We start from the raw sequence: 25,182 nt of genomic DNA, 5'->3' as shown, positions 1-25,182 counted from the left end.
TATCCGGGTCCGGACGGATATTGCCATTTTTGTCTGATATCCGGATCCGGCCGGATTCTAATTTGAAAAAAAAGTCCGGATCCGGTTCCGGCCGGACTCTAATTTGAAAAAATAGTCCGGATCCGGTTCCAGCCGGATTCTAATTTGAAAAAAAGTCCGGATCCGGTTCCGGCCGGATTCTAGTTTGAAAACAAAGTCCGGATCCGGGTCCGGCCGGACCCGAAATTGTGGGTCCGGTACATCACTAATTATAATATACCACAAGTTGAATTCAACTTCACACAAAAATCACTATAGCTGCTTTATTACGTCACAATGCTTTATAATCTTATAAAACTTATCCTCATCACAAGTTTCCGTAGTGTAGCGGTTATCACGTTCGCCTAACACGCGAAAGGTCCCCGGTTCGAGCCCGGGCGGAAACATTTTTGTTCATTTTAAATATTTGTTTTATACTATTTAAACTAGGTAAGACATTGAATTGTTTACAAAAGCTTTACACTTCATTAATAAACTTCAACCTTAGTATATTTTGTTCTAAAATGACATACATCAATGATATTGGTTAAATACTTTTGTACAAAAATCCCTAATTTAACTTTCATCTTGACATACCTGATAAAAGGTTTAATTTTATTGTTACCTCATTAAGTACAAAAATTTATCATTTTTACACATTTTAAAAACCTTTCTATCTTAAGTGCTTTATAGTTTAAGAGCCTAGCCTTCAAAAAGTGAAATTTTAAACGTAAGTAATCTACGAAAAACCATCTTTATAATATCATATATATGCCCTCATTACAAGTCGTTGTGGCCGAGTGGTTAAGGCGATTGACTAGAAATCAATTGGGCTCTGCCCGCGCAGGTTCGAATCCTGCCGACGACGCTTTTATATTAAATTCATCAATAAATCAAATTTAACGAATTATTCATTAAGCTTTTATTAGTAAATTTTAAGCTTCAAGCGTGATAGATAACAATTTAGAAAAGTTCTTTCATTTATACAAATCACACATTTCAATTTCATTGAATTTAAAATTTTAAATTAATGCTCTAAAGATAACCAAATATTTTTAGTATTTACCACATATATCCACATAAAAATCTACTAAGTTTACTAATATATACTAGCTTTTGACATTTAAAATTTTTTTCAACAAACTGATGACAAATTTTTCCAACTAATTTATGAAAATTAAAACAAATTAGATTAAGTTTAAAACATATAATCCAACATTACTGATAGTAAAACTACTTGACCAAAATAATCAAATCAACATAACTGATATAAAAAATAATAAAAACAAATCTGTTAACATCTTCAACTAGTTTATAAAATTTTATTTTAGAATGAATTTAATTTAAAACAAACAAACAAACATTGCTGATGACGGCTTTCTCCAACGCCCTCTTGTTCTGCGCCCTGACAACGACCCTTTCGTCAACCGTTTCCATGGTAACCAGCTTGTACACCACCACGGGGCGCTCTTGACCGATGCGGTGGCACCTGTCCGACGCCTGCATGTCGTTCTGCGGGTTCTGTGACGTCATAGTTAGTTAGGTGTGACGTTGTAACACAATTTAGTGAAGATCGTATTGTACAAATTTTTTTTCAAGTTATTGGATGTCATATTGCAAGTTGAAAGTTAACACTAGAAAAATTAAAAATTATCTTTTACTTAATTGATAGTTTATAATGACTTAATTTACAATTATCAATTTGAATATGAATTCAAACAAATTTTGTTTTCTCACAATATTATTCATAAATAAAAACATTATTAATTTTAGTTTTTGATGTTTGTTAAAAATCTTGATGGTCAAAAAAATCTTAAACATTCTTTAAAATTCAAAAATTTAAACAAATTTCAAAATCTAATACGAGTATCAGCAGCCTTAAAATAACTTATATTTAATTAAATAAACAAACCCAGTCACTGTCAAATATAATAACAGTGTCTGCTGCAGTCAAATTAATTCCAAGACCTCCGGCTCTAGTTGAAAGAAGAAAAATGAAAATATTTCTGTCTCTGTTGAAGGAATCCACCTAATAAACAGCTTTTGTTAATTTTAATTATTTTGTTACAATAACTTTAATTTTACAAACAGTTTTATTTTCATTATACATAATTACATACAATACATGTATGTATTTGTTTTTTTATCTAGATAAAATAGACTTGTTATTAATCATTAAAAAATCTTGGATTTAGATAAATATAAAGCTAAAAACAAAGGTTTCCATTTGTTTTTAAGGAAATATCTAAAAACAAATGTTTCAAGTTTAAATTTATTTTTTAACCACTTAAACTAAGCTTTTAATGATAGAAAAATCTATATAAAAGCGATAAACATAAAAAATAGTAAAAATTTTGTAAACTATTTATAATATAACAATCAATCAAACAAACCAAAACAAATCTGTCATCTGGTTTAGTGCTTCCATCAAATCTGACGTAATTGTAACTTCTCAGATCTAAAAATTCCTCTAAAACATCTAAAATACGGGTCATTTGACTGAATATAAGTACCTAAAAAAACATATAACAAACTAAGATATTCCTCCAAAATATCTTAATTCGTATCATATTGCTTAATATAACTACTTAAAAGTATTAAGTAGTTTTTTAAAGTGTTTATTATTGTTAGTAAAATACTGTTTAATCGGTTTAAATAATTTATTTGTTGTAAATTAATCACACACCATTAATGTAAACAAGTACTTAATAATATTCAAAACACTCTTAAAAACCTAATCAATATTTAAAGATTTTAAACTTTATATAAATAAACATTTCAAACTTTGTGTCCTTGTTGTTTAAGTACTGGAAGCATTCGATCCAATAACATAAATTTTCCACTATTTTCAACTATGCCATCGTCTATCTAAAAAATAAATTAAAAAGCTTTATGACTATAAAAACTGTTAAACTATATCAAACCATATAAACATATTTACTGACTGTAAATAAAAGCTTTGGTTCAATAAAATTTATTAAACGCAATATCATATTAACATAATGCTTTACCAAACTTAATTAAAACTATGTAACTTGTTTTAAAAATAAAAAGCAAGGTCCTACCGAGACTTGAACTCGGATCACAGGATTCAGAGTCCTGTGTGCTAACCATTACACCATAGGACCGCACGCTGAAATAATGTTAACAGCGTTTTTATAGCTAATACAACGCGCTCGCGAATTTACGGCTTGTATAACGTAACAATGCTATAAAAATACGCGCTTGTCGAAATTTACAAGCGGCTCGTTGGTCTAGGGGTATGATTCTCGCTTTGGGTGCGAGAGGTCCCGGGTTCAAATCCCGGACGAGCCCGTTTTGTTTATTTTTATTAAAACAAAAAGTTTAACTTCAAAGTGTACTTCATATTAAATGAGTTAATTAAAAAACACATTAATAATCACTTATCATAAACTTTGAGTGGATGCAAAACACAACAACTTAGGGTTATAACAAAAACATAAAAAACAATATGTATTACCATTATATATATATGTATATATGTATATATGTATTATATGTATATACATATACATTATACAATATACATTAGTTTACAAGTTGAGTGTGACAGCAGCTACATTGGTCAAACTTCTCGACACCTCACAACTTGAATAAAGGAACATGTTCCCAAGTGTATCACTTCGTATATTAAAGACAAAAAAGTATTGCAGTCAAAAATGCAATAAAAAATCTGCGATAGCAGAGAACACCTTGTAAATAATCCAAGTTGTGGAAAAAAGTTTGCATTATCTAATTTCAGTGTAATGCGACAATGTTCAAATACATTGGAATTAATTAGACTTGAAGCCATTTTAACACATTTAAACAAACCAAATTTATGGAAAAAGAAAGAATTTGATTACACCCTAGCCTTATTTAGTTAAGACCATTTTGTGTTGATTTTTAAAGTTTTGTTGATTACATTTTCGTTGATTACATTTACGTTTACTTAATTGATCAGTTAATCGATTTGTAAATTTTTTTTTGAATACATACTTGTTGTGTTTTATTTTATTGTTTCAATTGTAGTTTCCCTGAAGAGAATTTGACGAAATATATTGGAATGAAAAAATTTGAGTGTTCTTTTATTCATTAAAAAATATACATATTTATTGGCCTTAAAGGTTTTATTCTAAAACATAAACTTGCTAATAATTCATCATTATTTTTCAATGAAAATGAAATAAAATAATACAAATAGTAAAACTTACTAATAATTCGTCATTATTTTTCAATGGATAGGATATCAAGTAAGGATGGTTGCAACATTTTCTTAAAGTCATCATCATGTTATGTTCAGATAAGTTTATCACTTGATTACCCAGATTTAATTCCGTTTGTTTCTTAGGGGTATCTGTTAAAAATAAATTAATCAAATGTTCTGATAGATTTTTAATTTATTGCCAGAATTTAATTTGTATTACAAGAGTATCTGTTCATTTTGTTAACGTTTATATTAAGTATAATAGTGTTTGTTTAAAAATAAAATTAATATTTATTTTTAGCACTTTATTATTTTTGTTTAAAATTTGCTATTTGGCATTCTAATATTAATTATTGATTTTAGATTATTATTGATTGATAATTTATTTAGTTAGTTAATATCGATTTTTAAAGTTTAAATATATGAAATTTAAATATAAGTATTTTATTTATGTTAATATCTGTACTAAAAATTTTAGTGTTAGTTTTTTGTATGTTAGTATTTGTTTATGAAAGGTTAAAATTTGATTTTAAAACAATAGTACTTTTTTTTAGTGGATGTATTTGTTTTATAAATATAAGTATTTGTTTTTGAATGTATTAATAAATGTAATATTTGTTTTTAGAATGTTACTATTTAATTTTAAGCTTAAACATCTCTTTCTAATGTGTTAGTATTTGTGTTTAAAATGTTAATATTTGTTTTTAATAAACTGATATTGATTTAGTTAAGTTTAAATATATGTTTCTAAAATTTTAATAGGATTTTTTTATGTTAACACCTGTAATAAAAATGATAGTGATGGGTTTTAATATGTTAGTTTTTGTGTTTAAAATGTTGTTGCTTGTTTTTAAAAAGTTTATGTTTGTTTTTAAAATTAAAGTACTTGTTTATGAAATGTTAGTGTTTACTTATAAATTTTTATATTTAAGTTAAAACATTAGCATTTGCTTTTAGAATATTATTAATCAAATTTAAAACGGTAGTATCTGTTTTTAATATTTTTTATTTATTTTAAAACGATTTGTAGTTGTTTTAAAACGTTTTTAACTTCTTCAGGGTTGCCACTCGTTTTTACAAATTTTTTTAAAGTTTTTTTAAACTTCTTCCAGGTTTTTAAAAGTACACATTTTTGGGTCTATTTTTAGTTTAAAGTTAATTTTAAGGTAAGAAACTAGGTTAAATAGTATAAAAACATTGAAAAGATACTCTAAAGCTACTTTAAATATGTTTTTTACTAAAAAAATTTTTAATGAAGACCTAAAATTTTCATTTATATGATAGATATTTTGAGTCAAACCGAAATTTTACAAATGAATATGTAAAAATTGTTAGAATTTCAGGTTTTTCCAGTTTTTTTTAGTGATATTTGTTGAAAATTCCAGGTTTTTCCAGATTTTTTGCAAAATTTCTCAAATTCCAGGTTTTTTAAGGCTTTTCTAGGTTTCCAGGTAAAGTGGCAACCCTGCTTATTATCATCTCTTTATTACACTTGATTGCAGCTATTTATTTTTACTGGATATTGTGTTAATTTGTTTTTAATTTTCAGATTAAAAAACAGTTCATAAAGTTCTTTTAGTGCTAGTAAAATATTAAGTAAAACAGTCATTATGTTAAGAAAAACTAATGTTCGTATGGTCTAATTTTCTCTTATTAAAACAAAAAAATAAATACCATAAATAAAATTTAAACCTTAATTAGAAAAAAATTGTCAACTATAACTTTAAGAAAAAAACACTTAACTCTATTTATTTTAATAGTTTAATCTAAAAATATAATGAATTTATTTTTTCAAGAATTTATTTTACAAACTAAGTTTCGGTCAAAGACCTCGTCAGTGCTTAAATAAATCTAAAAAGATATATGACAGTCAATTAAATTAAAATAAAAACAAATTTTTACTCGAAAGTTTTAATTGAAAAACTAAACAAATTAAATTGTAATATTAAGATAGAGTTTAAGGTAAAGTTAAAATTTTAGTTAAGTTTTAAAATCAATAAAACAACAATAATAATAATAAAAGCTGTATGTAGCTTTCTTTTTTTTTCTAGTTAATTTTCAAAGTAAACATTGCTTAAGCTAAAATCTAGTTAATAAAGTGAGCTTAAAGTAGAGGTGCATTTTAACGTAGCTTATTTTAATCGTGACGTAACGATTGGTAATTTAAATAATTTAGTTGAGATCTTTATTTGTTTTCTTAAAACCAAAACATATAATACTAAAAATATAATATCAAATACCTTTTTGTACTATACTCCTATTCCTCTTTTTTGATTTTACTTCGCAATTTTTGATGCTCAAAAGCTGAAATTTATTTCTATTTATAACTGAAAACTTCAGTTTTTTTTTCATTATTAAAAGTTTAATATTTTTCAACAGATACTAAAAAGCTACAATGGATAATTAAAAAAAAACTAAATATATTTATTTGCAAAAACACTATTTTAAAACTTGTTTTCCTTTAATAAGGACATTTGAAAAACCTTAATTTTTACGGGTGCACGAATATTCAAATTCGGACAATTCAAATTCCAACAATTTAAATTCTTAAAAAAAATTGAACGACCACAAATAAAAAAGTTATGTATGTTTGTCAAAAAAAAAAAAGTATGTAGATCATATTGATATCTACAAGACATTTTTTTATTTTTTCGAAAAATTAAATAATTTTTGAGATATGGTTTGAATATTATAAAAAACATAGTTATTTTTAGTATTTTAAAAATATCTTGAATAATATTTAATTTTTTGCAAAAAGAAAAAAGTAGCTTGTAGATATTAATAAGATCTACATATGTATTTTTTGCTTTTTGCAACTATACATTTTTTTTTATTTGTGGCTGTTTTACTTTTTTTTTAAGAATTTGAATTGTCCGAATTTGAATAGTCATGTAACCAATTTTTACAAACTTACAAATCTTAAACTAAATTTGATTCTACGAAGGTAAATTTATATAGGTTCAAATACAGTTCTATATATGATTTCTAATTTTAATTTTTTATTATACATTAAGTGTACAACTTATGTTTATAATGGGTGTAAAATACTAATACTTTTTAATTGATAATAATTAATATCATTTTTGAGTACATTTTAAACTTTTTCATTATAAATTAGGTTTTTATTTTTCTTTCATAGTTCTTATAATACAGAGTTTATTCAGTACTAATTGTAAATATATTTCAAAAACAAGTAATGGCAATATATCAAATCTTTTTATTACAAATCTTAAATTACAGTAACCTCTCGCTTATTTACGCACATTGTGTCCACAGAAAAAGTGCGTAAAGATGTGAGAGATCGTAAAGAAAAGAGAGGTACCAAATATACTTACTATAATGGCTGTTTTTTATATTGATTCTAGTTATAAGCAGACTGGGAACTTTCCCACTTTTAATAATTTGTTTACTTTATTTATAAATTTGAAAACAAAAGATAAAAGTATACATATTAAAAAAAAAAAAGGTTTTAAATTTATGTAAAATAATAATATTTGTAGAAAAAATTTACTAATTTAAACAACAAATAGATTTTTGCTTTATATTTGTTTATATGTGACTTATTTGATACTTAACATTTATATTCTATTCTACTTTTTTTTTCTACTTCGCGAATTCAATTTATAATTAAGTATTTTTTTACAATTAAGAAATGGTGTGGTGTTTATATTAAAATTTGTTTCTATAATCTTTAAAAATTTTTCGCCTTTAGTGCTGTAATAGATTTCTTCTTTTAAACAAAAAATATATAAAGTATAAGAAAAATATTTAATGTAAATTGTTTATGTTACTAAAAGCTTTTTAATTAGATCTTTGCCCACATAAGGATAAACTTCTCTTACATTGTATTAAAATATTATCTATTATCTTATATTAAACTAAATGTTTATCAATAAGTAAAGGAACATAAGTTTACAAAGTCCTAAGATATAAAGAGGTAAATTAGCATTTAAAAGCATATTTTAAATTAGAAATATACAATAAACCTATTTTAAGCAATATTAAAAAGATTTAAAATTTTATATTTTTTGAATTATTTAGAATTCTAAAATGCGTAACTAAACGAGAGTGCGTAACGTCACGAGTGCGTAAAGATCCGAGAGGTTACTGTAATATCATAAAACTTTTTTATTTTACATTTGGTTAATTGTATTATATTCTCAAACCTTTTTATTGTAAAGAAGGTAATCAATTTTTTTTACTAACTTTATCTATATTTTATACCTTTTTTAAACATTTAAACCTTTTTATTATAAAGCAGATGTTTGATTGACTGGTCCACAATTGCTTCATAATACTGGTGTTGTAGTTTGGACATCGGACATTTTACCATAATTTCTCTTTTTGGCGGTAATTTTACATCTACGTCGTTCTTTGTTCTTCTTAACAGGAATGGTGCAAGAACCTTTTGAAATTATTGTTACTAAAAAAATATTTCAAACAATATAAAGAATAAATAGTTCATTAAAAATAGGTTTAAACCTAATAATCAAAAAATTTAAAGAATTAATTTAAAAATTCTTTATATATTTTAAAAAGGTTATTAGCTCTGCTACAACATTGACAAATCATTATTATTAAAAAAACTAAGATAATCAGTCACAAGGACTGAAAAAAGAATGCTAAAAACTAAAAAAATTACCAACAACAGTAAAGAACTGACCTAAAAGTCATAACTTACAAGTGTGGCATTTCACAAAATTATCATTTTTACTAAAAATTTTTAAAGAAAACTTTAAAAAACGTTAGTTTTATGCGGTTAATATAAAGTATAAAAGTAAACCATCTGATGAAAATGAAAGTTTAAATTCTTTTATTATCTAAATGCCAGAATTGACTGTTTACTTTAGTATATTTTTTTTAGAAACATATAAACAACAATTTAAGTATAATAAACTGTAACTTAACTCAAATACTTAAAAAAAAACACAAAACACAGAAACACAAAACATTTTAAGTATAACTAATAACTTATTTTTGACAAACCTGATGCAATAATGTAAGAATGTTGTTGTGTTGAGTGATTGCTTTAAATTCAAAAAACTGTTCAAATCTGCAAAAAAAAAATCATGGAACTTTCACTTATTTTGAACACTAGATGTATAAGAGTAATTGATGAAATAGTTCAAGCTTTAAAAAAACTGTTTTATTTGAACAAATTTAGTACATTTTAGTTTTCCTTATTAAACTAATTAAGAAACATTTTAATTTTTGTAAAACATTTTACATTTATCTTAATACATTCAGCAAAGCTATTTTATTTCAACTTACATTCTGACATCGTCGAAAATATCAGGAAAGAGAAAATTGAGCAAAGTCCACAGTTCTGTCAGGTTGTTTTGTAGTGGTGTTCCCGTTAATAACACTTTGTTTCCTACCTGAGATAAAAATAAATTATACTTAAAATAATCATTACAAAAATTTGCCCTTTCCAAATTTCGTACAAAAGAGTATGAACACAACATATTGAAACTAGTGATGTACCGGACCCGGACTTTTTTTTCAAATTAGAATCCGGCCGGAACCGGACTTTTTTTTTCAAATTAGAATCCGGCCGGAACCGGATCCGGACTTTTTTTTCAAATTAGAATCCGGCCGGATCCAGATATCAGACAAAAATGGCAATATACGGCCGGACCCGGATAGTGAGTCCGGTACATCACTAGTATAAACTAGCCTGAGTCAGAATGAGGTTTTTAAAAACTGAAAAAAAAACTTTAATCTAATAATAAGTAGAACAGCTAGCCACAAGGTTTACGAATTTAGGTGTTATTTACAATTATAAATCTGAAATCAAGTTGTTGAAGAAAATACACTAGAAAATTACAAAATATTGAACACTGGATCAGCTCAAACTCATTCAAAATCTAAAAGAAAACTAGCCTGAGTTTTTATAAAAAACTAAACTAGCCTAAGGCAGTCCAAGATTTTCTAAAATTCCCAAAAATTTTCAAACTAGCAGGGTTGCCACAAGTCAATAAAACTAGCTAGAGTGAATATAAACAAGCCTGAGTCAGAATGAAGATTTTAAAAACTAAAAAAATTACTTTAATCTAATAATCAGTAGAACAGCTAGCAAAGGTTGACAATTTAGTAGTAAAGTTGTGAACTGATTGTGGTACACTTAACTTATTAGTACTACCCATCATAATTAAATCCTACCTTGTTTAATTAATAACTAACAAATACTAAATTCTAACTGAGACTACTTTCTATAATCAGACACGACAGTTTTGAGTGATGAATTTTTTTATATAAGACACAACAAGAAATACTAGCATATACAAAATTATTAATTACTTTGGTAACACTTTAAAAACTGGAAGCTATTTAAATATATATCAAAAGACATAATACAGTAAACTGAAAATTAAATAAAACTTTTAGTAAACAAGAAACTGTAAAATTTTTAATAAACTATTAAACTATAAACATGGCTTAAATATTTAAACAATTAAACACCAGTTGAAATATTCACTTTTAAAATAAAACACTACTTACAATAAGCATTCAAAAAAAAGTTCAAGATATTTTGTTGCTTCAAGCTGCACACCAAACTAACTAACTGCTTACATATAAACTGCCTGTCATGTTCTGATGTTTTGTTGCATCAGTATTTAATTTGAAACATTTCTTCATATGATTCTCATTGGCTCGTACATTCAACCGTAGTAACTCTAAATATTCTCTGAGCTCAACTTTAAACAATAAATAATGCAAGTATTCATTCCAAAGTTTTCAATTTTACAACATAAGTAAAGAGTTGCATTTCTGAAATGTTTATTTCATAGTTTAATAAAAGCAAATGCAAATTAGTGGGGTGTACAAAATGAGCCAATCACGGTAGGTCTTTAATTTTAACTGACGAAAATGACTATTTTTAATTTACACAGGGTTTGTTTTTGAAAAAATACTTTTCAGTATACTCTTTTTTACTAACTAGATCCGGGTCCGGCCGGATCTCTGTTAGGATCCGGCCGGAACCGGATCTGGACTTTTTTTACAAATTAGAATCCGGCCGGAACCGGATCCGGACTTTTTTTTCAAATTAGAATCCGGCCGGATCCGGATATCAGACAAAAATGGCAATATCCGGCCGGACCCGGATAGTGAGTCCGGTACATCACTAATTGAAACACACAGAACACAATTATAACCTTAACTCTTATTAAATTATTTCTTTTAAAATAACACCATTAATGATTTCTTATTACGTCATAAAAGCAGATATTAGCTTTGTAAAGACAAATAACTTTTGTTCAATGTGATTCTGGCTAGCTCGGTTGGTAGAATGTTCGACTTTCAATCCAAAAATCAGAAGTTCAAGTCCCCTGTCAGACTCCTTTTAGTTTTTATTATATAAAAGCTTTTGTTTAGCTTAAACCGAGTAAAGATTTTAAGTCAACTAAAACATGTATAAACAAAAAATTGCCGCCAGAGAGGATTGAACTCTCGACCGCTGGTTTACAAGACCAGCGCTCTGCCACTGAGCTATGGTGGCTTGTGAGAGACGGGCAACACTTAATTTATAACTGATTGAATCATTACGTCACAATGAATACGTTATAAAATTTAGAAAACCTGGAAGAAATTTCTCAAAAAAAACTTGGCAGCCCTGACCTACTGAACTTTTATGGTTGTTAAAGTTTTAAACAGTCTACAACAGGGTTTCCCAAAAGTCCATATGGACCCCTTGGGGGCTAACACAGAAATTAAGGGGCCATAAGCAGAAAAGGAGCCGTGAGTAGTAAAGGGGTCATATGGGGGGCATACAAGGCTATGAGTTGAAAATTACACTAGATGTTCCGGAGTTTATGATGAAGAGCGAAAACAAGTCTAAAGTTGGTAGATTTTTGAGAAAACTTGTGGAGCGGGCCATAGCTTTTTTTATTTCTGTAAAGGGAACCTTATGAAAAAAGTTTAGGAAACTCTAGTTTACAAACTGACAATAAAATCAAACTAGTTTTAGATGACTTATAAATTTTTGCAAGCCGTCATATCTCTGTGGCAGAGGGTTGTTCTAGTAAACCTCTCTGGCGGCACTTATTTTTTCATTTTATTTAAATTGTCTAATTTTTATTTCGAACTAATGCTTCAAGTTGCTTGCTTTATTTAAGTTTTTATAAAGAGTCAATGGTTTAAGAGTCATTTGTTTTTCCAAACCTTGTAGATTAAAAAGTTGCTTAAAGGATTTACAAAAACTCAGCTTCGTAATTCATATTTGAAACTGTTTATTATAATAATAAAGTATTCTACTATAAAAAAGTTTTGTTTAGCCTTAGTGATGTTTCAACTATCAGAAAGTAATGTAACTAAACAAGATTAAAATTTTTACCTTTTTTATGCTTACAAATTTTTAATTTTACTAAAACCAACAGTGATATATTAAACTAGCATATACTTCAAAAACGTTTAGTTTTCATAAAATTTAAACTAAGATAAAGGATCAAAATAAAAAACATGCCTCGAGTGAGGATCGAACTCACGACCTTGAGATTATGAGACTCACGCGCTGCCTACTGCGCCATCGAGGCCACGTCGGAATTAACAATATTGCGTTTATAATAAAGTTTTCTTACGTTTGTGACGTAATAATACATTTAATTTTGACAATAATTAAAAGCAAGGTACTATCGAGAATCGAGTTTGTAAACAAATGATTTAATAAAGTTTAAACTGAACCAGCAAAACTGAACCAGCTGTTGTTTGCTACTTAGTTGCATAAAAAATCTGTAAAATTCATGGGAACTTTTTTGTTCTTAAACGCAAAAAAATTGTAGTATTAAGTATAATTGGTCTGAGTTCAACAACATGCAACACAAATAATTTTTTAAAGTAAACTAAACCAGAATAAAAAGTAAAAATACGAAATAACTCAAACAATATTATTTGTAATGTCATCAATTGTTATCTAGTATTATAAATATTGTTAATAAAATATAAACATTTAAGAACATTTACAGAAGCATTTAAACTATCTCTAAAACACAACAATTTTTAAATATATACATTTACCTCAAAACCAAAAATTGATATGAAGAGTGTTTATCTATTCAAAATAAAGTAGTATTGAAACTTTATTCTCATTAAAATACTTCATATGTCTTACTTAATATAAATTATAAAGACTATAATAACAAATAATTTGTTAAATTGTTTATCTGTTTAACTTTTTATGTTTTAATTAGAAGTAGTTTAGTTTGTAAAGCCCTTTAATGTTTAAAAAGCACAAACTCTCAATAAAAACTAATTCAAGAACATATTAAACACCTTTCAAGTAAGAAACTACTAAACAATATTTATATTCTAAATATTTTAGTAGGTAATAATAGAAGTGATAATTGTAGTTTACAATTTTTTTTTGCCTATTTTAATTAGTTTGATACTTTAATTAACTGTTGCTGTTAATTTTACTTATACTCAAGGTTTATTTGATTCTATAAATTTTTTTAGCCTTTTAATGTATCAGATGTACTACTAATATCTTTAAATTAGTGTTTGTTTTCTATCGTTAATACTTTTCTTTAGTTCTTTAAATATATTTACAAGCTTGTAACTTTTTTTCGAAATACTTTGATTAAAACTACATGCTTACAAAATATATATTTATTTTCATTTAAAACTCATTTGATACATTACATTTAAACAAATACAGTTTAAAACACAAGTTTACAAACAACTTTTCGCACTAAATTTCTATGTTGCTTAGCAACTTATTTATACGCAGTAGTATATATATATATAGGTTCCATAGTGTAGCGGTTATCACGTCCGCTTTACACGCAGAAGGTCGCGGGTTCGAGCCCCGCTGGAACCTATTTGATTTGATAAGAAACTTAAAACTAAATTGTTAAATGAAGTTAATTTTTAACTTATTTTACAACAATTTTGATTAGTTAAAATTCAATTTTACTGTTTTTTGTCAGTTACGATTTATTTTTAACATTTGAATAAAAAGTAAGTTTTTTTTACTGTTTTCTCTTTAAATTTAGGTTAAGTAGCTCCAGGTATTTTTCTTGAAACCATACCAGCTTACTTTGTTATAAGGGTAATAATTGGTGAATTAGCTGTCCATGTGAAATTGACTTTCCTTGCGAATCTATCCTTGGTAACTTTAGTTGAAATAAAGAAACTAACTGAAAAATATTTCAGACTTTTCAAGGCAAACCTTAGTAATTTCTAATCAAAAAATCCAAACTAACTCAAAAAAATTCCAGGTTTTTCAATGTCAATCCCTGATGGTTTCCAACTTTATGTCCAAAAAACAAACCAATAATTAATTCAGATTTCGTACTTATTTCTTTTAAATAGAATTTAAAAAAACTAACTGAGAAATATTTCAGGTTTTTCAACGTCAGTCCCTGGTGGTTTTTGACTTTGTGCCCTTCATCTAAGACCATGTAAGCCCAATTGAAACTCTATAAATATTACTTGATAAATCTAATATTATAAGAAATAATTTAACAATTTTTATAAAACATAGTAGCATAGAATTAAAAGTAAAAAAAAAAAGAAAAAATTTTCTAAATCTGATAAAGTTTTACTCAAAAGTATCTTTTTCCTTATTATTAAACCATCAGATATTGAAACTAGCACTTTAAAACTAAAATACATAAAGAAAAACATTTACATTGTTTAAAATAAAACTAACAGAGAGTAGGTCGTAATCAGACATCATGGTGCTGTATGACGTAATCAGTATGACGTCATAATTGTAGTCTATGTTCTGCATTCGCATGAACTTTCTCATCAGGTGAGCTCTTTCGACACTTTCTCCGTTGTACAGCATCACTGGGAGCTGAAAATTAAGAAAATAATAATTAATTTGAATATTAACATTTCTTTTTAGACTTGCACTAATTTTCAACATCACTGGGAGTTAAAAACGTATTTTTATTTTCCTTTTACATTTATATTTTCAATTTTTTTAATACTTTTTCTTCATTGGCATCACTGGAAGCTACTATAATCAATAAATATATCAATAAACACTTAAATATTTTTCTACAAACTACCCCTAACACCACAGGTAACTCTAATAAAAATGATCAATGAAGTAATTTTAATTGTTATCATTTAAATAATATTGTTTCGATATGATTTTTTTTACGTTTTCTCCGTTGTAAAGCATTACTAATAGCTAATATATAGAAAAATAACAAAAACTACATACTATACGTTAATTTTTTTCATTTAGTAATTTTGTTAAAAGATTCCTATAGCAACTTAGGTAAGTTGAACATTTTCTCGTTATTATATTAAACTTCTTTCTACAAACTCGCCCTTGCATCATTTATTTGTTTATATAAAAATTACAAAATAACTACAACTGTAGACTAGTAACTTTGGTAATAGAAACTGAATCAAACAAATTTATAAACAAATTGATGGCTTTTAACAAATGGTAAGCTTTGTTACTAATATGTGTTTTTGTATTACTTGAAAAGTTTTTGTGTTATTTTACCTTTATTTAAAAAGTAACCTGGCATAATAATAAGTTAAAGCTAACTTAAATAAAATGTATCAAGTTTAAAATGTAAGAAGTTAAACTGTACAAACTTTATTGTCAGTAAATCATATAAGTTTATTAAGTAAGTATTACATTAACAATAGCATTGAAAACAGTGTATATTATTTTTTAGCCGCATACTATAAATCATTTAAATGCACTGTTATAAGTATAATTTAATTATTTATCAATATCAGTAACTGAACATAGTTTGAAGGTATAAAAGAACTATAGCAGTATTTAAAAGATTCTAGTGTAGAAAGTGGTACTGTCTAAATATAATTCAATTGTTATGTCATAAAAGTAGTGGAATGCACAAACACAAGTATATCAAATTCTTATTGCCTAGCTCTAAAAGCATGATATTAAAAAGGTTTACTCTTGTAAGCTACGAGATTATAGAGCAAGATTATATAAACGCTTATAACTGCCCTCATCGCAAGTCGTTGTGGCCGAGTGGTTAAGGCGATTGACTAGAAATCGATTGGGCTCTGCCCGCGCAGGTTCGAATCCTGCCGACGACGCTGTTTTTTTCGTATTAACACCAAAATTTACAGAATAAGTTGTTAAACTTACTTTGCTAAGGTTAAGCTTAATAGTTAAATGTGAATATTTTTGTATTAAATTTATGAAACTGCCATTTAAGCTGTTTGAAATTTAATTACTGTAAGTTTATTTACTGTTAAGTTTCATAAAATTTTAAAAGATTATAAATCATTTCGTAACTTCATTCCAAAAATATGAAGAATCTTCAAAAATTTTAATAATTTTGTACTGTTATGCTTTTAAACATTTTAACAAGTTTAATGTTTCGTGCTTTACATTTTATCTCGGCATTTCTTAAAGTGGACAAGTTTGGTTATTACGGATAATAACTAGTAAGGCTTCAAGTAAGTGACGGGATGATTATTTTCTAACTCCTGTCTTGTGGGCAGTAGTGAAAATGTGTTTTGAAAACCTTGTTGTAAAAGTAAAGCTTAATTTATATAATGTTAAAAAATAAAACACAATTGAGTGGACACTTTTAGTCTATTTAATTGGCCATCTTACGTTAATAGTGAGAAATTCAATATGTAATAAGACTATTCTACTACAAAATCATTCTAAAACGCAAGACTTTTATAATTCTTTAGAAGTTTGAATTGACCGTGTTTTGTAAGTAAAGGTTGAATCAGGCGAAAATTACTCTCTGTAGTCAAACCGTTGCTTAGCATTATATGTATATATCTGCTTGTATCATCACCATGACATCAGCTGCGATGGCCGAGTGGATAAGGCGATAGACATGAAATCCTTTGGGGTTTCCCCGCTTAAGTTCAAATCCTAATTTTTTAATTAAACAATAAAAATTTCATTAAGCATTTTGAACTGTTATCTAGGATGTATTAAAAAATATATAACAAAAGTTTTTAACTTCATACAATATTCAAAGCTATCCTTTAATTTTTTTTAAATTATTTAACTATGCAAAATGTTTGATACAATGCCTAAAAAAATAAACAAATCTTTTCAGTTTTGATTAAATTATAATTAATTGCTTTAAAAATTTTTACAAATTACTAGTTGTTATAAATTAAAATTAAGCAACATTTATTACTCTCTCTTATGAGTCCGTATATAGTGTTTCTAAAATGAATAATGATCAATCTTAAAAAAATTAATAACAACAAAAATTAAATAAATTACATTTCAGAACAAAATAAGGCAAAATAGATCAATAAAGAAAGTACATAATATGTTTTAAAAACTTTTTATATGAAAACAAAACTATAAGTGATTCCGTGTTAATAAATCCTTACAACAGAAATGATTTATTTGTTATGGTTTTTTGTTGTAGTGTTAATATTTTTGTTTAAACAGTATTGTAGCTAGAATTATTATTTACTAAATGAAATCTATTGAAACTAACTTTGAGTTAAAAAACAATACTTCTAATATAGCACCTGTGTTAATTTTAAAGCTTACAATTGCTTACAAACTTTAAATGCGTTAATATGTATAAAAAATTTTAATGGTCGGTTAAAAAGTATTACATTTTTGAAAAGCTTGTATTTTATGTTGTTTAAATAGGTTTTATTTATCTTTGGGTTTAGTTTAGTGGTTTTTACTAAGGCTATAATGATTATTTACACATAATTTATAACTATTCAAAAATATAAACTTGAGCGTTTGCTAACAAAGATCCGTGCGAAACAAGTTCACTGAAATATATTATGATAACAAATTAAACAGCATTCTTTCTTTATTACACTAACACATGTTTCTGTGTGTTAACGGGTTAACACACTTCAACTGAGCTATGAAAATCAATAAAAAATCGTTTAACTCGTTAACACACAGTAACATGTTTTAGTGTAATAAAGAAGAATACAGTTTAATTTGTCATTATCAAATAGTTTATTTTCATGATAACAAATTTAATTAATAGCTTGGTCTATAGATTTCTATTTAATATAACATTCAGATATTTTTCTGAATGTCTTGAATAGTGAAATTAGTTTTATAAACGCAGTACTATGTAAAGGTTCAACAGGTTCCATAGTGTAGCGGTTATCACGTCTGCTTTACACGCAGAAGGTCGCGGGTTCGAGCCCCGCTGGAACCTTTTTATTTAAAGAAAAATATTATTAAAGTTTATTTCTAGAGGTTCTACATTGCTTATTTACCCAAAAACTGTGTTAGTTCCATATATTTTAAAAGATTAAAATACCTAACAACCTTTTTAAAGAGTAAAAGATGGAGCTCAGAGATTTAGCTAGTTTAAGCTACGCATGCAAGATTACTGTAAGAGTTGTCTTTCATATTTTTATAACAAGTAATCAATTAAACTCTGCATATAGCAGTCAGACTTTTTAGTTTCCTTAAAAACTATTGTACTTAAAGCTTTCAATTATTTTGAAATATGGTTAAAATATTTCATTCAGTTTGTTTTTGAAAAGTAAAAGGTCAGAAACATACACAAAGAACAGTTAAATAATTTTCAACTACTGTTTTTAATGGTAATATTTATCATTAAATATTTTTAAGAAACAAGATATTGATACGTTTTGTTAAATTAGTACTATAAAGCAAAACAAAATTATTACTAAAGACTAAATTTTAAACCCTAATACTAAATGCGAATAGTAAAAAATCAGGGCTAACATTTTGTTGTTCTTAATTAATTTTTGGAAAAAGAGTGCAATAGTATATATCTTACTTTTGAACCAAAAGTTTTCTTTTTAGTTTCAAACAAAAGTTTAACTTGATAAACTTAAAAATATTCACAGGCTATATTAAGATTACTTATAGTTGTAAAACAACAAAAAAACTTTACTTTCGTAAGTCGACTGTGCAAACCTTATGAGATTTTTTGGTAAATGCATACCAGTTAAAAATTTAATAAGATTCTGAGTTTAAATCTCGGTGGTGTCTTGTTTTTCATATTGTTAAACTAAATTTAATATTACGTCATAAACGTTAGCAAACCTAAATATAAACGCAATATTGTTATATTCATAGTAGCCTCGATGGCGCAGTAGGCAGCGCGTGAGTCTCATAATCTCAAGGTCGTGAGTTCGATCCTCACTCGAGGCACGTTTTTTATTTTCCATCCTAGTTAAACTGGCTACGCTAACTATTTGTTATAAAAAATTAAAAACAGTAAATGTTATAAGTGTTTCATTTACTTTATTTAGACATTTTATAACATTTAAGTATTATAGGCATGTTTTTATTATATTAAAGTAAATACATTTAAAACATATAAATAAAGCTTTTGTCAATATGCGTTTGTTTACCAGATTGGTCAATTGTAAACTTCCAAGTTAATAATGTATGATCCAGATTTAACAAACTAATATATATAATAATAGTCGAATATGTTTGAATATAACTTCTTGTAAAAATTAATTGAGTACCATTCATAAGTATCCAGTATTAATTAACATTTAGTTTTAAAGCCAAAAAAGAAAAAAAAAACGTTGATAGTATTTGTATAACATAGGTTAGAAAAATTTACCTTGTGTTTTTATCCAACAAAGTTTAAACACATAATTGTTGCTTAGAAATATATGAACGCTGCTATCATCACCATGACAACAGCTGCGATGGCCGAGTGGTTAAGGCGATGGACTTGAAATCCATTGGGGTCTCCCCGCGTAGGTTCAAATCCTGCTCGCAGCGTTTACTTTTTAATTGAGTGATTAGTTTATAACTATTCTAAACTTAAGACGTTTTATTTTTATAATGAGTAACAGTTAAAAAAAAACTCATATTTTGTGCAACTTATATCCTGTTCATTAAAATTAATTTAAAATTCGAAATCTTATGCTGTTTTAGTAAACTGTTTTAAAGGTTACAAAAGAAACTATACCTTTTGTAACAGCTCAAAACAAATGTTCTGGGTTCACTTTTTAGTAAAATATCAAAAAGTGCTCCTGGTGAGGCTCGAACTCACAACCTCCGCATTTCTCCGATACTATCATATAAGTACGGCGCGCTAACCGATTGCGCCACAGGAGCTACACTTGGTACTAGGCAACCACTGTTTTTAAACCATTACTTGTATGAATAGACAGTTATTGATTTTAATGCAATGTAAACATGTTGTTATAATGTTATGAGATACTATAACTGTTAAAAGTTACTAATCATTGTTTTTAAAACATAAATGTATCAGTATCACATGTTAGTAATATTTTTATTTTGTATATAATAAATAAATGCATTCTTAATTTTATACTTATTACTTGTAGTTTTATATATATATATATATATACACTAAAAGTTATATCTTATATAAGGAACGGTCTTACAAGCATATAGTTTTTACATAATCAAATAAATAAATATTAAATATATATACATAGAAAATAGTTTGATAATTCAAACTTAATTTTTTTCCACAGATCCCACTTGAATAGCTTTTAAATATTTTAATAAAAAAAAAATTGATAAAAAAGAAAACAGAAACATTTATATATACGAAATAAGGTTATAATTCAAACTTAATCACTTTCAACATAGCCCACATGAAAGGCTATTAAATAATTCATTAGGAAAATAAGATTGTAATAATTTCAGAACATATTTTTTATAAAGACAAAAAAAGATAGTTTTTAATCTTCAGATTGTTCAATTAAAAAAAAAATATTTTTTTTTGATTTTTCAATTATTTATATATATATATATATATATATATACATATTTATATTTATTTAATTATATAAAAACTATAATTTAAACAGCTGTATATATGTATATATATATATATATATATATATATATACATATATACAGCTGTATATGTATATATATATATATATATATACATATAAAATTAAGTTATTTAACTTCCTTTATTGTACCAACATATGTTTCTGTCTGTTAACTTATCAACACAATTCAACTGGGTTCTGTAAAAAATAATAATACTGCAATGTAATTTCTATTTTAAACTTGTTTTGAAGCTGATGTGTGCAAAAGCACGAAACTCTAATCCTTCAAGTCTTACATATTGAAAATAATAAAATACAATAAACCTTTTTATTAATAAAGCCCTTAAGGTGGGCTCAGTGTGAAAGATTTGATTTATCAAGTTAAATAACTTAATTCTGTTTATACATATATATATATATATATATATAACAAAAAACTGTTTTTTGTTTTTTTGCATAACTTTTGTATCTTTGTTTAGTACAGTGCTTTGTATTTTGAATTTAACTGGCTGATGATCAAGGCTTTATGAAAAATTAAAGCTTTGTGAAACATATGTTCCAGAATTTTTAAAATCGCCATTTGAATAAATTATTTAAAAGCCCTTCAAGTGGGCTCAGTTGAAAGTGTTTAAGTTTAAACATTAACCTTATTATATATATATATATATATATATAGAATTAAGTTATTTAAATTAATAAATTAAATTAGTTGTCAAAGGACTCGAGTTTTGCATCTTTAGATAAACGTTATATATATATAAATATTTATATATATATATATATATACAGGGTTGCCATTTTACCTGGTAACCTGGAAAAACCTTGTAAAACCTGGAATTTGACAATTTAGGCAAAAATAACCTGGAAAAACCTGGAATTTTGATCAAAAAACCTGGAATTTTTAATAATTTTAACATTTTCAGTACTAAAATTTAAAATTGACACAAAAAATATCTATCTTATAAATAAGATTTTTTTGTCATCATCAAAAATTTTTTTTATTATAAAACACATTTAAAGTAACTTTACAGCATCTTTTTAATGTTTTTTTTACTATTTAACACAGTTTATTTTATAGAGATTAACTTAAAACTAAAACTAGACCAAAAAATGTTCACTTTTAAAAACCTGGAAGAAATTTGGAAAACCTGGATAAGTTTTTGAAAAAACGAGTGGCAACCCTGTATATATATATATATATATATATACATTGTTAGTTACTTTTTAAGTTTTGGTCAATAGTGCTGCACAAGTTGAATTAAAGCTAAATATTTAATTATGTAATAAATAACAGTTTTATACAACTGTTTCATATATAAGATAAAAATATTTCACATATGAAACAACAGTATAAAACTGTTGTATATTATATTATTAAATGTATATACATATATATATACATAAATAATTGAAAAATCAAAAAAATATTGCTTTTTATTTTAAATTGAACAATCTGAAGATTAAAGACTATCTATTTTTGTCTTTATAAAAAATATGTTCTGAAATTATTACAATCTTATTTTCCTAATGAATTATTTAATAGCCTTTCATGTGGGCTATGTTGAAAGTGATTAAGTTTGAATTATAACCTTATTTCGTATATATATAAATGTTTCTGTTTTCTTTTTTATCAATTTTTTTTTATTAAAATATTTAAAAGCTATTCAAGTGGGATCTGTGGAAAAAAATTAAGTTTGAATTATCAAACTATTTTCTATGTATATATATTTAATATTTATTTATTTGATTATGTAAAAACTATATGCTTGTAAGACCGTTCCTTATATAAGATATAACTTTTAGTGTATATATATATATATATATATAAAACTACAAGTAATAAGTATAAAATTAAGAATGCATTTATTTATTATATACAAAATAAAAATATTACTAACATGTGATACTGATACATTTATGTTTTAAAAACAATGATTAGTAACTTTTAACAGTTATAGTATCTCATAACATTATAACAACATGTTTACATTGCATTAAAATCAATAACTGTCTATTCATACAAGGTATGGTTTAAAAACAGTGGTTGCCTAGTACCAAGTGTAGCTCCTGTGGCGCAATCGGTTAGCGCGCCGTACTTATATGATAGTATCGGAGAAATGCGGAGGTTGTGAGTTCGAGCCTCACCAGGAGCACTTTTTGATATTTTACTGAAAAGTGCACTTAGAACATTTGTTTTGAGCTGTTATAAAAGATATAGTTTCCTTTGTTACCTTTAAAACAGTTTACTAAAACAGCATAAGATTTCGAATTTTAAATTAATTTTAATGCACAGGATATAAGTTGCACAAAATATGAGTTTTTTTAACTGTCACGCATTATAAAAATAAAACGTCTAAAGTTTAGAATAGTTATAAAATAATCACTTAATTAAAAAGTAAACGCTGCGAGCAGGATTTGAACCTACGCGGGGAGACCCCAATGGATTTCAAGTCCATCGCCTTAACCACTCGGCCATCGCAGCTGACGTCATGGTAATGATAGCAGCGTTCATATATTTCAAAGCAACAATTGTGTGTTTAAACTTTGTTGGATAAAAACACAAGGTAAATTTTTCTAACCTATATTATACAAATACTATCAACGTTTTTTTTTCTTTTTTGGCTTTAAAACTAAATGTTAAATAATACTGGATACTTATGAATGGTACTCAATTAATTTTTACAAGAAGTTATATTCAAACATATTCATCTATTATCATATATATTAGTTTGTTAAATCTGGATCATACATTATTAACTTGGAAGTTTACAATTGATCAATCTGGTAAACAAACGTATATTGACAAACAGCTTTATTTATATGTTTTAAATGTATTTACTTTAATATAATAAAAACTTTCCTATAACACTTAAATGTTATAAAATGTCTAAATTAAGTAAATGAAACACTTATAACATTTACTGTTTTTAATTTTTATATAACAAATAGTTAGCGTAGCCAGTTTAACTAGGATGGAAAATAAAAAACGTGCTTCGAGTGAGGATCGAACTCACGACCTTGAGATTATGAGACTCACGCGCTGCCTACTGCGCCATCGAGGCTACGATAGGATCAACAATATTGCGTATATAATGAGGTTTGCTAACGTTTATGACGTAACAACACAAATTAGTTGGACAATATGAAAAACAAGACACCACCGAGATTTAAACTCAGAATCTTGTTAAATCTATAACTAATATGCATTTACCAAAAAATCTCAAAAGGTTTGCCCAGTCGACTTATGAAAGTAAATTTTTTTGTTGTTTTACAACTAAAAGTAATCTAAATATAGCCTGTGAATATTTTTAAGTTTATCAAGTTAAACTTTTGCTTGGAACTAAAAAGAAAACTTTTGATTAAAAAGTAAGATATATACTATTGCACTCTTATTCCAAAAAATAATAAAGTAAAACAAAATGTTAGCCCTGATTTTTTACTATACGCATTTAGTATTAGGGTTTAAAATTTAGGCTTTAGTAATAATTTTGTTTTGCTTTATAGTATCAAACTAACAAAGCTTATCAATATCTTGTTTCTTAAAAATATTTAATGATATATATTATCATTAAAAACATTAGTTGAAAATTATTTAGCTGTTCTTTGTGTATGTTTCTGACCTTTTATTTTTTAAAAACAAACTGAATGAATTAGATTAACTATATTTTAAAATAATTGAAAGCTTTAAGTACAATAGTTTTTAAGGAAACTAAAAAGTTTGACTGTTACTCATAATTGATTACTTAATATAAAAATATGAAAGACAACTCTTACAGTAATCTTGCATGCGTAGCTTAAACTAGCTAAATCTCTGAGCCCCAAATTTTATTTTTTTAAATGGTTGTTAGGTATTTTAATCTTTTAAAGTATATGGAACTTACATAGTTTATGGGTAAATAAGCAATGCAATGTAGAACTCTAATAATATTTTCCATTAAACAAAAAAGGTTCCAGCGGGGCTCGAACCCGCGACCTTCTGCGTGTAAAGCAGACGTGATAACCGCTACACTAGAAACCTGTTGAACCTAAATATAGTACTGCGTTTATAAAACTAATTTCACTATTCAAGACATTCAAAAAAATATCTGAATGTTATTTTAAATAGAAATCTATAGACCAAACTATTAATTAAATTTGTTATCATGAATATAAACAATTTAATAATAACAAATTGAACTGTGTACTTTCTTTATTACACTAACACATGTTACTGTGTGTTAACGAGTTAACCGATTTTTTCTAGATTTTCA

At 26.1% G+C, this 25,182-nt stretch overlaps 1 protein-coding gene and 16 non-coding genes across 17 annotated transcripts in view; 9 read left to right on the top strand and 8 right to left on the bottom strand.

Annotated features, from left to right (window-relative positions):
- LOC145836946 (lymphoid-specific helicase-like) overlaps positions 1-25,182 on the bottom strand; it is a 38,298-nt gene that overhangs the window by 6,119 nt on the left and 6,997 nt on the right. The window contains exons 4-14 of the mRNA XM_082944716.1: positions 14,877-15,023; positions 14,554-14,643; positions 9,497-9,603; positions 9,212-9,278; positions 8,469-8,630; positions 6,466-6,529; positions 4,233-4,375; positions 2,803-2,886; positions 2,412-2,531; positions 1,931-2,047; positions 1,381-1,539 (exon numbers count right to left, since the gene is read on the bottom strand). Of these exons, the coding sequence (XP_082800842.1) occupies positions 1,381-1,539; positions 1,931-2,047; positions 2,412-2,531; positions 2,803-2,886; positions 4,233-4,375; positions 6,466-6,529; positions 8,469-8,630; positions 9,212-9,278; positions 9,497-9,603; positions 14,554-14,643; positions 14,877-15,023 (1,260 nt within the window). The remainder of the gene's footprint in view (positions 1-1,380; positions 1,540-1,930; positions 2,048-2,411; positions 2,532-2,802; positions 2,887-4,232; positions 4,376-6,465; positions 6,530-8,468; positions 8,631-9,211; positions 9,279-9,496; positions 9,604-14,553; positions 14,644-14,876; positions 15,024-25,182) is intronic.
- Positions 353-425, top strand: Trnav-aac (transfer RNA valine (anticodon AAC)). The gene has a single exon. It is a non-coding gene; the product is annotated as a tRNA-Val (tRNA).
- On the top strand, positions 805-886 carry Trnas-aga (transfer RNA serine (anticodon AGA)). Its single transcript has one exon. It is a non-coding gene; the product is annotated as a tRNA-Ser (tRNA).
- On the bottom strand, positions 3,075-3,146 carry Trnaq-cug (transfer RNA glutamine (anticodon CUG)). Its single transcript has one exon. It is a non-coding gene; the product is annotated as a tRNA-Gln (tRNA).
- Positions 3,262-3,333, top strand: Trnap-ugg (transfer RNA proline (anticodon UGG)). Its single transcript has one exon. It is a non-coding gene; the product is annotated as a tRNA-Pro (tRNA).
- Trnat-ugu (transfer RNA threonine (anticodon UGU)) lies at positions 11,655-11,726 on the bottom strand. The gene has a single exon. It is a non-coding gene; the product is annotated as a tRNA-Thr (tRNA).
- On the bottom strand, positions 12,687-12,759 carry Trnam-cau (transfer RNA methionine (anticodon CAU)). Its single transcript has one exon. It is a non-coding gene; the product is annotated as a tRNA-Met (tRNA).
- Positions 13,970-14,042, top strand: Trnav-uac (transfer RNA valine (anticodon UAC)). The gene has a single exon. It is a non-coding gene; the product is annotated as a tRNA-Val (tRNA).
- Positions 16,177-16,258, top strand: Trnas-aga (transfer RNA serine (anticodon AGA)). Its single transcript has one exon. It is a non-coding gene; the product is annotated as a tRNA-Ser (tRNA).
- On the top strand, positions 18,267-18,339 carry Trnav-uac (transfer RNA valine (anticodon UAC)). Its single transcript has one exon. It is a non-coding gene; the product is annotated as a tRNA-Val (tRNA).
- Trnam-cau (transfer RNA methionine (anticodon CAU)) lies at positions 19,238-19,310 on the top strand. Its single transcript has one exon. It is a non-coding gene; the product is annotated as a tRNA-Met (tRNA).
- On the top strand, positions 19,817-19,898 carry Trnas-uga (transfer RNA serine (anticodon UGA)). The gene has a single exon. It is a non-coding gene; the product is annotated as a tRNA-Ser (tRNA).
- Positions 20,148-20,237, bottom strand: Trnai-uau (transfer RNA isoleucine (anticodon UAU)). The gene is given in 2 exon segments: positions 20,148-20,183; positions 20,200-20,237. It is a non-coding gene; the product is annotated as a tRNA-Ile (tRNA).
- Positions 22,996-23,085, top strand: Trnai-uau (transfer RNA isoleucine (anticodon UAU)). Its single transcript is given in 2 exon segments — positions 22,996-23,033; positions 23,050-23,085. It is a non-coding gene; the product is annotated as a tRNA-Ile (tRNA).
- Trnas-uga (transfer RNA serine (anticodon UGA)) lies at positions 23,333-23,414 on the bottom strand. Its single transcript has one exon. It is a non-coding gene; the product is annotated as a tRNA-Ser (tRNA).
- Trnam-cau (transfer RNA methionine (anticodon CAU)) lies at positions 23,922-23,994 on the bottom strand. Its single transcript has one exon. It is a non-coding gene; the product is annotated as a tRNA-Met (tRNA).
- On the bottom strand, positions 24,877-24,950 carry Trnav-uac (transfer RNA valine (anticodon UAC)). The gene has a single exon. It is a non-coding gene; the product is annotated as a tRNA-Val (tRNA).

This window comes from Thalia democratica, chromosome 5 (genome assembly GCF_965202585.1).
Source record: "Thalia democratica chromosome 5, ktThaDemo2.hap1.1, whole genome shotgun sequence".
NCBI classification, from domain to species: Eukaryota; Metazoa; Chordata; class Thaliacea; order Salpida; family Salpidae; genus Thalia; species Thalia democratica.
This window is presented reverse-complemented; position numbering and strand designations above follow the sequence as displayed.